Below are 12,399 nucleotides of genomic sequence, written 5' to 3'. Positions count from 1 at the left end.
CCCGCAGCTCTGTCCCCGCAGCTCTGTCCCCGCAGCTCTGTCCCCGCAGCTCTGTCCCCGCAGCTCTGTCCCCGCCGCCTCCGCGCCCCGCGAGCTGCCCGCACTTGTCTCTGTCTCAGCCTTCCTTACCTTTACACTTGTTTGCTTTTCCATCCTCGCAGCCGGTGCACCACGTACACCCCCTGGTGATGGCTGTTCCACTCGTAGTTATTTTGTCATCGGCTACAAATACCCCGAGCGCTTCTCCTTGGCAGGACAGCAGACGCAAACGCCACTTGTCCTCTTTCTCCTATTTCTTCGCACCCATTTCCTTACATAATCTGATCATTTTTTTAAATTTATTTTATTTTTTTGTTTGTTTGTTTTTTCCCCCACTGCCTGTCCGTGAAGGACAGACCCTTCTCCTGAAAGCAGCTCACCACTCCGTGTAACTTGAGTCCTCCCCAGACCAGCGGAGAAGCTCTGGGGAATGACTTTTAAGGAGAAAGGTTACAGGGGTGGCCGTGCCCGGCAGCCAGGGAGCAGGAATGTGGGAACGGGCTTCGCTGGGGCGAGAAGCTCCTTTGTTCTGTTTTCCGAGGGCAGCAGGGAAGGCGCTTGGCTGAGGTGGTGCTGGTGCTCTCTTGGCAACATGTGCCCGGCTCTCTCCTCGGGGCTGTGTGGCGTCAGCCTGGGAATAACCGCTCCAAGCGCTCGTTAGTGCTCCTCTCCACCCCCCCCCCCTCTCCTTGCACTTCTGAGTTTTGCCTCAGCCTTTAACCTTCTGCACAAATTCCCTTCGAGCTGCTCTTTGCAGAGTTTAAAGTGTGAGCTCTTTCCCCAGGGAAGGGCTGCAGGGGGATGCTGAGGGGAAAGCGAGGTTTGGGCTCCTCGTCGTGGCATTTCCCCAAATGCTGGCTCAGAAATGCTGCAGATGCAGCACAGCCCCGTTTTCCCTGGCTCCTCCAAGCATCCCCTCGCAGCAGAGCAAGCCAGGGCTCTCCCATCCCATCCCATCTCATCCCTTCCCAGTAATGCTGTGTCAGTGCCAGTGCTGGTAATTACAAGCTGCGTTGCTTGTTCTCCCTTCCAGGAGGAAAGGTAACCTGGATTAATAATAATAATAATAACACACCTAGTGATGATTGAATTTCCAGCTGCATGTGTGTGTCTGGCTGCACTGGGCTCAGTTACACAAATGCTGGGCTGAGTTGGTGGGCACTGGGTTGGCTCTTTTTGTCTGGGGAGGTTTGCAGGGCTGGTCCCACAGTGGCATTTTTGGTGCCACCAGCAGCTGATGCTGGGGTGGGGAGGGGGGCAGCAGCCTTGCTCTGCCTTGGAGCAGCAGGTGGATTAGGAAAATGAGAAGTATCATTAGATTTTCATGCTGGTTGTGTGTGGGATTGTGAGGGGGACCTCTGGTGAAGGTCAGGGTGAACACTGGTCAGGTGTGTGGTTGGGCAGCCAGTGGATCCAGTGGGGGTTTCACAGGACCTGCCACGAGCAGGAGTGAGATCAGACATGCCACCTGGTCCCTGTGCACGGGGCTGGTCCTGCTCCCATCCTGGCATCCTCCCCATTCTGAGCACTCACAAGGATGAGAAGCAGTTAGTGCTGTAAAAGCAAGAAGACAACTGTGCTGCAGTGGAACATGCCAGAGCTTTGTGGGATAAACTTCCAGCAATCTGCAAAGGTGTCCCCAGGCACACCCCTGGATTTAGGGATCCTTAGAGCCAAATGGGTGCAGGTCCACCAAGGACACAGCAGCCACTGAGCAGCCAGGGAGGAGAAATGCTGTGCAAGGTGCAGTAGGTAGAAGGTGCTCAGCCCTTCGGGGGAGGAATGTGACAATGCAGGATACCTAATTCAGGTCCCAAACTTCTAAATGCAGCCAGCTCGCTGCAGGAAGCTCCGTTAGGATTTCAGTGATTTGTGGAATTCAAACAAATGTCCTCAGGTCAAGACTTTTGCGGGGGAAGCTGCGTAGTCAGACACTTTAGACTTTACAGCTTATCTTTCCCTCCACCACAAGTTTTCCTCTAAAATCCAGGAGACAATGCAGGGGAAAAAAAAAAACGAACCCCAGACTTCAAAATAAACTGTTTCCTGGGCTGTGTGTTTCCATCAGCTTGGAACAAAACAGACTTTGACCGTGGAAGTCAAACATGACTGTGATTATAGGATGTGGTTTGTAAGTGATCGATTTGCAGAGCAATGCGATGGCTTTTCAAGAAGTTTTTTTGTGTGGAATGTATTAACAGTAATTTCGCTTCCCCGCTGTGTTCAGGTTTCTAATCAAAGTGTTTTCCAGCCAAAACAAAAATCATTTAAGTGAGCATTAAAAGAATTCTTTCGTATTTTTGAGAATGGTATCTTGATGGGAATGAAAAACCCCGAGAACAAAAAGATGTGAGAGGGGGGAAAACTGGATCCTTAGGCAGTTGTCTAATTAAGAATAAATGTACAGAATAAGTAAGAAGGCAGCTACACTGTAAGTGTTCATTGCTGAGAGCTGTGCTCAGAGTGGGCATTACTGAACCTATTGAGAGCTGCCAAAATGTCTTGTAGGAGCTGAAGTCACAGATGACTAATCTTGGCAAGTAGGCATTGGGACACATTCTTGCACAACAAACAGGAGTGAGGAAGAAAGAGGAGGTAAAAGTAAAACCTGAAGAGGTCCTGGAGGGAAGAGCAGCCTGCAAGGAGCTGAGAGCACGATGATGGTGCTGTTTGTCACCTGCTGTTTTCCTAACAAGTGTTTGCTGAGCTAAAGCCCTTGTAATGTGGCTGAAGGATGTGGGAGGGCTGAGGAGCTATTTGAAATCCCTCAAGTTTTTGGAACATCTCTGCAGGGCTTTAGGGGCTGCTGTTGGGAAAGGAGAGAATGTCTTACCTACAACTGTTGTGGGATTTGAGTCAGAGGAAGAGACAGTACTGAAGCCACTGGGGGACACAGGTCCTGGTGGGCAGGGGTTGTGCTCCACAGTTTTGTTGGATTTTGGACAAACTCAGATGAGTTTTGATAACACTGATTTAGGGAGAGCATCGTGATTTAATCCCCTGCTATGGTAAATGGTTCTGAAGTCTCCTCTGCCATGACAAAGGGACAGCAGACGTTCCCCAGCACTCGGGTTTAGCCTTGTCTCCTGCATGGGGCACGTGTGGATGGAGCAGTGGCATTAGTGCCTCTCTCCTGCAGCATTTCAATCCCATTTCCTGATACACAGAACATGACTTAATGGATGACGCACTTGTTAAAAGCTGAACCTGGGTCTAAGCCAGACCTCCCCGAAACGAGTTTGGTGGCTTCTACCCTCAGGAAGAAGGTTTTGTAGCCTCTCAGCTGAGTCTTAATTGGTGATGTTTAAGGCCCATGGGACACTTGGAGCCGTTACCTGTTGGAGGTGGAATTGGCTGCCTCAGGCTCCCGAGGGGAAGGTGCTGGTTCTTGCTACTAAAGGTGTTATGGAGACACTCAGCTGGTTCTACTCCACTGTAGCCTTTTGGTAGTTGCATCATTGCAAGGTTTAGTTTGCTTTGTCCAACTTACGCCTGAGATGGGTGTAAAACCTGCAGAGATCCCAGTGAGTTTCTGGAGTTAAAGAGGAACCAATGCAGCCCTCATTCCTGCCGTTTGCAGAGAGTACACAGCTCACTCTTCTAGCTTAATTAAAAAAATTAAATGAGATCTAATTTCATGGAAACCTCTGCTATTTGCACTTCCCAGGTTTATTGCTTTTCTCTGTACACGCCACCTTCCCTTTTGCAACTCCCTGGTTTGTCGTTGACAAACAGTCTGGGGGACAGGTTGTAAGTCACCACAAACATCTCCAGTATTTGTGTTTGAGCAGATGGAGGTTAAAGGGAGTTGTTTGTTTCCCGATACGCAGAAAGCACAGTTGCAAATAGCAGAGAGATTCTCTGTATGTCCAGCTTTAAAGTGAATGTTGCTCAGGGACTTGTGTGACACGATGCCTTTGGGGCTTTCCCTGGGGAAGAGCAGTGACTTCCTCTCAGTGACGATGTGACTCCTGTCCGTGCACAGTTGTGATTGCTGAGCATTGCTCAGAGTGTGGTTAAGAAAAAAGGAAACTTCCTGCAGGTCTACAGGAGGAATTTAACTTGATCCTTTCAGGTTTGATTCCTTGTCCCTCCAGGATCTAACACGACGTTTCTCTTTCTCTTGCAGACCATGCCCTCTCTATGACGGTTGCTTGCTAAGCTAACTCTGCATGCCAGAAGACTGTCCTTGGTTGATCCAGGGGCTCTTGGGGACTCCGGCCTCTCCCCGGTTTTTCCGTGTGTGTGTGTTCCTCTAGAACTTTCAAAACTGTTTCTCCAAAGGGTTTTGCAGAAACTCAGACTGTTTTCTAAAGCAGAAGCACCTCAGTCCACAGCAGTAGTGATGGGCAGCGTGCGAACCAACCGCTACAGCATCGTGTCTTCGGAGGAGGACGGCATGAAGCTGTCCACCATGGCCGTGGCCAACGGCTTTGGGAATGGGAAGGGCAAGGTACACACCAGGCAGCAGTGCAGGAGCCGCTTTGTCAAAAAAGACGGCCACTGCAACGTCCAGTTTATTAACGTGGGGGAGAAGGGACAGCGATACCTGGCAGATATCTTCACCACCTGCGTGGACATCCGCTGGAGGTGGATGCTGGTTATCTTCTGCCTGACCTTCATCCTCTCCTGGCTTTTTTTTGGCTGTGTGTTTTGGTTGATTGCACTGTTGCACGGGGATCTGGAGAACCAAGAGAACAGCAAGCCTTGCGTCTCTCAAGTGAGCAGCTTCACCGCAGCCTTCCTGTTCTCCATCGAGACCCAGACCACGATCGGCTACGGCTTCAGGTGCGTCACGGACGAGTGCCCCATCGCGGTGTTCATGGTGGTTTTCCAGTCTATAGTGGGCTGCATCATCGATGCCTTCATCATTGGGGCCGTCATGGCAAAGATGGCTAAGCCAAAAAAGAGAAACGAAACTCTGGTGTTCAGCCACAATGCCGTGGTGGCCATGAGAGACGGGAAGCTGTGCCTGATGTGGCGCGTTGGGAACCTGAGGAAAAGCCACTTGGTGGAGGCGCACGTGCGAGCGCAGCTCCTCAAATCCAGGATCACGTCGGAAGGGGAGTACATCCCCTTGGATCAGATAGACATCAACGTAGGGTTTGACAGCGGCATAGACCGGATATTCCTGGTCTCCCCCATCACCATAGTACACGAAATAGATGAGGACAGTCCTTTGTATGACCTGAGCAAGCAGGACATGGACAATGCTGACTTTGAAATCGTTGTAATATTAGAGGGCATGGTGGAGGCCACCGCCATGACCACCCAGTGCCGTAGCTCCTACCTGGCGAACGAAATCCTCTGGGGCCACCGCTACGAGCCCGTGCTCTTCGAAGAGAAAAACTACTACAAAGTGGACTACTCGAGGTTCCACAAAACATACGAAGTGCCCAACACACCCATCTGCAGTGCCAGAGACTTAGCAGAGAAGAAATACATTCTCTCGAACGCGAACTCCTTTTGCTACGAGAACGAGGTCGCCCTCAGCAGCAAAGAGGAGGACGAGATCGACACGGGGGTGCCTGAGAGCATGAGCACAGACACCCACCCCGACATGGACCACCACAACCAGGCCGGCGTGCCTCTGGAGCCGCGGCCGCTGCGGCGGGAGTCGGAAATATGACCGGCGGACTCTTCCTCTCCCTTTTGGTTGAAAGTTTAAAATAAAAAAAAAAAAAAACAAACAAACAACCCACATCTACCGGTCAAAGGCACGTTGTTGACCTGAGAAGTTGGCCCAGAACAGTTTTCAGACAACGGTACTGTTGAAGAGTGTGGTGGGAAGGCAGCAGACCTGAGAAACCCAGGCTGGTTTTAGGGCTGTCCTCAGAGGAGGGACGACAGAAAGCGAACTCTAAACACAAAGCACTAAACATGTCTAAGTATGAACAGAAGGCACATATGTTGTAGAATAAATTATGTATATATTTTTTTACAAAACTTGAACTTGCAGGCAAGCTTTGGTTGGGTTATTATTATTTTTTTTTTTCAACTTTTTCCAGAATGCTTCTCTCTAGGGAACAAGAATGTTTTTAATGGCATAACAAAGGCAAGGATCTGCCTTATTATTATTATTATAATTATTTTTTAAAAAGCTGCTGCTAACTACATGAACACAAATGGTTATTTTTGTTGCAGTGTAGTTTTTATTTTCTCTTGTGTAATTTAAAAAAAAAAAAAAAAAAAGAAAAAAAAGTCAGTGTTGAACTTTTTGGGTTGAAAAGCTCATGATCAGTTCAGAGAGGCCGATGTTGCCAGAAAGTCTAAACTCCTTTTAAGGCCAGTAGTTTGATAGCTAGAATCAATTTCTCTCTTTCCAATTACATAAGGGGCATTATGTAATATCAGGCCAATCAGTAGCCTCCAGCAAAATTATGATTTTTGGGGGGAGAATTTAATTCTCTGTCTAGAGTGAGACAAAATATAGGTATACGTAGGAAAAAGTACTAAGTGAAAACTACCTAAGTGGATACCAAAGAAAATGCACAGTTTTGCACAGTGGAGTTTATTTAAAAAAAAAAAAAAAAAAAGGAAAAAAAAATGGAACAGGCTGCTTTAAACAAAAAAAAAAAAAATTCAAACCTCAGACACTTTTTTTGGTTTTGACTTTTTTTCTTTTTTTTTTTTCTTTTTTTTTTCTTTTTTTTTTAAGACCTTTATTTTGCACCTTATTCTAAAAGCTTAAGGCTCGGATCTAAAGTGAGCTGGCCCTCCTCTCCTTCCTCCTACTCTTCGGCGGGGAAATAAATTCCCTCTTTTCTTATGAGAAGAAACTCAGCAGCCTGGAGCTGGACCTCGAGCTCCTCAGCTCCGAGTGGGAAACTGTGCCATGGAGCTGCTGGTCGATGCCAGAGGCTGAGGCTGCAGGAGCAGGGGTTTGGGCACGGATGAGCCAAGCAGCAGAGGAACCCCCAGGAAGAGGTTTTGGAGGAGGAAGGAAGAGGGGCAAACAGCTTTGACAGCACAGCACTTGGGAAGGGCAGAGGGATTGCAGGATTTTGTACAAAATGCTTCTCTTCAGCAGGGCAGGGGTGTCAAAAAAGCGTATTTTTCTCTCATGTAGAGAGGGATTATTTGGGGAGACGAGACTGCAAAGGGAGGTCCATCCCCTGCCTCCTCTCCCCAGATGAATGGTCAGCGGGTGAGACACCTCACCCAGCTCTGAGCTGATTTGGTCACCCTCAGCCAGGCTCTGGCTCTGGGGGTGTTTTGGCTCCTTCACCCAGAAGGCTTTAAATTCTCTGTGCCTCTAAGATCAAGGAGACAACAAACCTGTGCTTGGCCCCTGCTCCCTGGGGAGCGGAGCGGGGCGGTGGGGACGATAATCCCGGTCAACTCTTGCAGTATTGGATCACTGTATGCCATTAAAAAACAGCTTGTTCTAGGTCTAATGTCTTCTGCAAACGGATATCTGTGAAGGCCTCTGGCCCCTTCCAGCCCTGCCTGAAAGAAATGCCTGCAACGAAGTGGTTTCTGATGAGATGGTATCTGCAGTGGGTGGGTTCAAAACTGTGGAAATTCGGGGTTGTAAACGTGGATTTGGCTACTGGAGAGGGCAGATGATGAAGTGCAAGTACTGAGGCTGTTACTGGGGTGGGAGGGTGAGAAAAGAAAGGAAGGGTGAACATAAAAAGGTGATTTGGTTGCAGTTTCTGGGTCAACAGTGGTGGAGACAACGGAGTGCTGCTAGTGCTGCTAATTGTGATGTTCTTGGAAAAGGAAAAAAAAAACCTAAACCAAAGAGTATTCAGTGAAACAGAGGGTGCATGGAAACACAACGGGAAGGGAGGCTGAGTGGGAGAGAGGGGACCTGTTCTCAGGTCAGCATCCCCCAGGTGCACAGTGCTCCCACTAAATGATACTTGAGATATTCGAGGGAGGGATGAGAGACGGGGGATAGGAAACACAGGATTTGTCTCATTTCTTTAAAACACAAGAAATTCAGAGAGAAAGAGAGAAAAAAAAAAAAAATCCCCTCCCCCCCTTAACATTTCTGGTGCAGAGGTTTTGGGTTTGTTTGTGTTGTTTTGTTTTTGTTTTTTTTTTTTCCTGTTTTGTTTTGTTTTTCAAGTCGGTTTTTGCAGAAATATTTTTAAAATGTACATTTTATAAAGTTTATCAAGTATTTTCATATTTAAAGCCAAATGTAAATAGAAGTCTGTAAAGGAGGACAAGGAGAAGACAACGAAAAGGCCACACAAAGTATCAATTCAGCTCGGCAGTCTCGGCTCACTAGTACTAGATGCTACAGGTTAGCATGATTTTTAGCAAATACTTGCAAGCCTTATAGGACTCCTAATGCTATGAACTTTATTTATTTTCAAGCATGGACTTTTCATTTGAAAACATGTTCTAGTTACTGGCATTTTTCAGAGTTACCAGCTAGTCCTGTCGAGGGGGTGTGTGTTGGGGTAATCCATTACTCTCTGCCGTGTTCTTCTTTTTTTTTTTTTTTCTCCCAACCCTTTGTCTTTGCCGACTGAACCTTCCATTGCAGGCTTGCACTCGGCCTCTGGCTCCGGGGAAGCTGCTAAAAACAGACCTGCAATGTAACTCCATGGTACCACTTCCCCTTTCTCCATCGGCTCCGTGTTTCCCAGCCCGGTGTAGGTCAGGCTATTGTAGCACATCTGCAGCAGCAAATTGGGTTAGTCATTTAAAAAAAAAATATTTTTTAAGGACTAGACAGTGACTGACAGCATTTCTTCAGTTCCTGTTGATCCTGGGCCAAGCTGATGCTGATTTGGGGGCCCTTTAAACTGACTGAGCTCTACCCACAGACTCCACCGGGCTCTGGTTTATCCAGGATCGAGTTGGCTCGCACAGAAGGTTTATACTGTATCTTGCTTAGGGGCTGGGGGGGAATATGTTATTTCTGCCCTTCCCTGAAAATACTTGAATGAGACACATTGTCTAAACCATAATATTGTGTACAGTGACAAAAGCGTTCCGGGGCAGCCGGGGATGGTTCCCTTCCTTCCCCCGTCTCTTCCGTGCGAGTTGGCCTTGGTGAAGCAGCAAAGGGTGGAAATCCTGACTTATCAGCTGGGGTTGGTGACACTCTCCCAGCCACGAGACACTTTCTGTGGGGTTAGTTTAGCACTCTCTCGTCTCGGGAAAGACAAAGGGTTCAGATATTTAATTCGTTTTCTCTTAGGTCTTCTTTTCTTTCATAATGGATTACAAGGTAAAACTGAGAAGTACTGTAATGTCTTTAAATTATGGCTGCTCACCACCATTGTGAAGTAGAAGGTGCTGCATAGTTGCCACTCCACAGCCAACGAGAAGCTGATTTTGTAAGGACTTTTGGCCTGCAGCTGTTGTAAGGTGAACAATCTCGGCATCTGACAGTTGTCCATGACTATTTTCCTGTTTGCAGCCTTTTTGTATCAAAGTCTTCCTAATGTACTGCACAAATTGTGGATTGTACAGATTTTTATATATTATGTCTTATTTTATTATTTCTAAATAAATAAAAAAAAAATAATTGAGAATGAGCTGGTGTGTGCAGCACGTGTGTAAACGAGGGGGAACATGGACCTGGGGGGGTTATGGAGCTGTGGTTGTGGTTGTCTGAGCACAGTCATTGTCTGAAGCACTGGAGGAAGAGACAGATGGTTCTCTGCCTTGACAAAAGGCAGGAGGAGGAAAGGTGATCCCATTGTTACTTCCCAGATGAGAATACAAACATGGTGTAAGACAACTTGCACCAAAGAAAGATCTGCCCCAGACAGATCAAGGGCTTTTCTTAAGGTCATACCTGGGGCTTCAGAACTCCAGGTCATTGGCTACAAGTTGCATTAAATGGTAAAGCAGCTCAAAGTCTGCATGAAGTGCAAAGCAGGGGAAGGGGGGGATGAAAGCCCAGAGCATCAGCGAGGGCATTGAAAGATTGGGCAAGGGATTAAAAAATTAAGCAGGAAACTCATCTTGAAATCCCCGTGTTTCATGTCTGCCTGGAACATCTCCTTATTGAAATGATGTTCCTCAGCTCAGCTCAATTCCAAACACGCTCTGTAATCTCCACCCAGGCCTCATTTCCCTGGAGCCCCGAGCCTGGTGTCACCAGCACGGGGGGTTTGTGTGACAGGCCAGGGAAGAGCAGCGGGGACAGGCTTTGGGGAACCAGAAAGGGCCGTGATGCCCTTTTTTGTGTGGGCTGGAAAAGCTCCTTCCCCGTTTGTGCGTGGCCTCCAGGGCAGATATTGAGGCTGCACGACTGTGACTCAGCTCCAAAGTGCTGATCTAACGGGAATCAAACACCCTGCCACGGCTGAGGGAGCATCTCAGGCCAGTTCTGACCCCTCTGCTGATTTTCCAACCTTTTTATCAGCCTGTAATGCCATTAAATGATGCCTGGGATGGAGCCCTGACCCTGCCTAGCAGGACTCCATTTATAAATTCAAATTTACTTTTCAGATCTAATGGTCTCCTGGAAAGCTTATAATAATAATTGCGGGGCTGGATTTAGAGATACAGATTAGCTGTCACAGCCTGGATCTGCTTATTCTCCCTGCTGAAAAGCATCCTCTGAGAGAGCTGCTCAGGGCTCTGATGTTTCTGCAGGGACAGTGGTCAGGGACCACTCTCAGCCTGTTTTCCCATTCCCTAAATCATTAGCACCCTCTCCTGTCAGTGCCTCTCCCTCCTCTCGCCGGCCACTGGTGCTGCCGAGGGGAGTCAGCACAAATCCAGCAGCAGAGCACAGCTGCACATTTTGGGAGCCAGCGAGGCAATCCTGAGCTCTCCTCCTTCCCAGACAAGCTGGATGCATCCAGGATGCGCCGCAGGCTCCAGGAATGTGCCGCCTGAATCCAGGCAGAGGGAGTAAAATGCCACGGAAGACGCAGAGCAGCAGCAGGACAGAGGCACTGGCACTGCTGTGGGTGCTCGAGCAGGGTCAGAGGAAGCTGCAGGAAGCAACTGGTCCCTCTTTTCCCCAGTTTTCTCACCCAACAGGACAGAAAATGGAAGCAATGAGAATTATGGAAAGGTCAAGAACGTGAAAACGAAATGCAAGTCTTGAAAACATGTATTTACAGTCTGTAATCCAGCACTAATGTTTTCATCTTGTTGGAGTGTGGAAATCCAGGTTGTTACACACAGGCCAAGGCATTTTATAGTTTTGGGTGGGCAGGACAGGAAGGGGCTACAAACACACCTGTTCCAGCAATTTAGGCATTTTATATTATTCTTTAAAAATAAAACTGCTGCTCTTGCCTTTTCCTTCCTTACTGGCTTGGATTTCAACCCACAGGTACTGGCAACAGATTTTATTTTAAAAAAAATCTGCATTGGGAATCATATAAATGATATTTTGATTAAATTGTGAAATCCCTACTGAATCCCTCTGGTTGGGAAGCAAAAGGGAGTTGTGAACTGTGGCACAGATCACAGAATGGGTGAGAAGGGACTTCTGGAGACCGACTGCCCTTGTTGGATATCTTCCTCCTTTCATCTTCCAGCGGTAACAAACTTCAGGATAACTCAGGAAACAAGGTCAAAACCAAGTCTGAGGTCTTGTCTGCCCAAACTTGACCTTATTGTGGTTATTCCTTGTAACCAGCAGTAGGAGGGAGGATCCCCCAGGTAAGCCCTGCTCCCTCCTGCTGCAGGGGGTGTGCTGGGGGAGCAGCGAGGGATCCATGGGCTCTCGCTTTCCAGGATTGATATTTCCCTAACTTTTTGTAAAGGCAAAACATCCTGCTGTGCACAAAGTATATTTGATATGCAAATCAGCTCATTAATTATGATACCTGGCATGGAATGCCTCCTGGCTGTGCCTGTGTTTGGTGCAGGAGCAGCAGGGACACAGCCTGGGGCTCACTGGTGCTGCTGCTCCAGCCTGGAAACCAACACTGGGCTCTAAATAAAGAGCAAAGCCAGAGCACTCCGAGGTCACCACCTCAGAAATCTTCTTGATTATTAGGCTTTGAGAAAGACCTGGCTGCTGGTGTTGCCCAAGACAAATGAACTCCGAGATGCTGCTTCCACTGAACTCGTTATTGGAGTTTAATTGATGTGTAACGAGCTGTCCACAGGAAGGGATGGATCCCTACAGTTTAATAGCACAGGATCTGTATGGGTAGGGCTGCATCTCACCCCGGGGCACAGAGACTACCCAAAGAAATCACCCTGCTTTGGCTCTATGTTTGAAGTCTTTTAATATTCTTAAATGGTGCAGTGGCTGTTGTACTGGGAAGGGTGAATGTCATCTTTAACCAAAGCAGCTCCATCCTTACTCCTGGATTTTTGTGTGATCCTTTGCATGCACACAGAGAATGTAACACAGCCCAGAAAAGCTTTTCTGTTTCCCTTTTCCCATGTTGGTACTTGCACTGACTTCACTTCTGC

General features: G+C 47.9%; 1 protein-coding gene across 1 annotated transcript in view; it reads left to right on the top strand.

The window, feature by feature from the left end:
* The window catches only part of KCNJ2 (potassium voltage-gated channel subfamily J member 2), a 7,507-nt gene extending 887 nt beyond the window's left edge, over nt 1-6,620 (top strand). Inside the window, exon 2 of the mRNA XM_027654500.1 lies at nt 4,169-6,620. Within this exon, the coding sequence (XP_027510301.1) occupies nt 4,385-5,668 (1,284 nt within the window). The 5' untranslated portion in view covers nt 4,169-4,384 and the 3' untranslated portion in view covers nt 5,669-6,620. The remainder of the gene's footprint in view (nt 1-4,168) is intronic.
* Nucleotides 6,621-12,399: the final 5,779 nt, after the last annotated feature.

This window comes from Corapipo altera, unplaced genomic scaffold (genome assembly GCF_003945725.1).
Source record: "Corapipo altera isolate COAL_440 unplaced genomic scaffold, ASM394572v1 343, whole genome shotgun sequence".
Lineage (NCBI taxonomy): Eukaryota > Metazoa > Chordata > Aves > Passeriformes > Pipridae > Corapipo > Corapipo altera.
The sequence above is the reverse complement of the archived record's forward strand: the minus strand, read 5'-3'. Positions and strand labels throughout refer to the sequence as shown.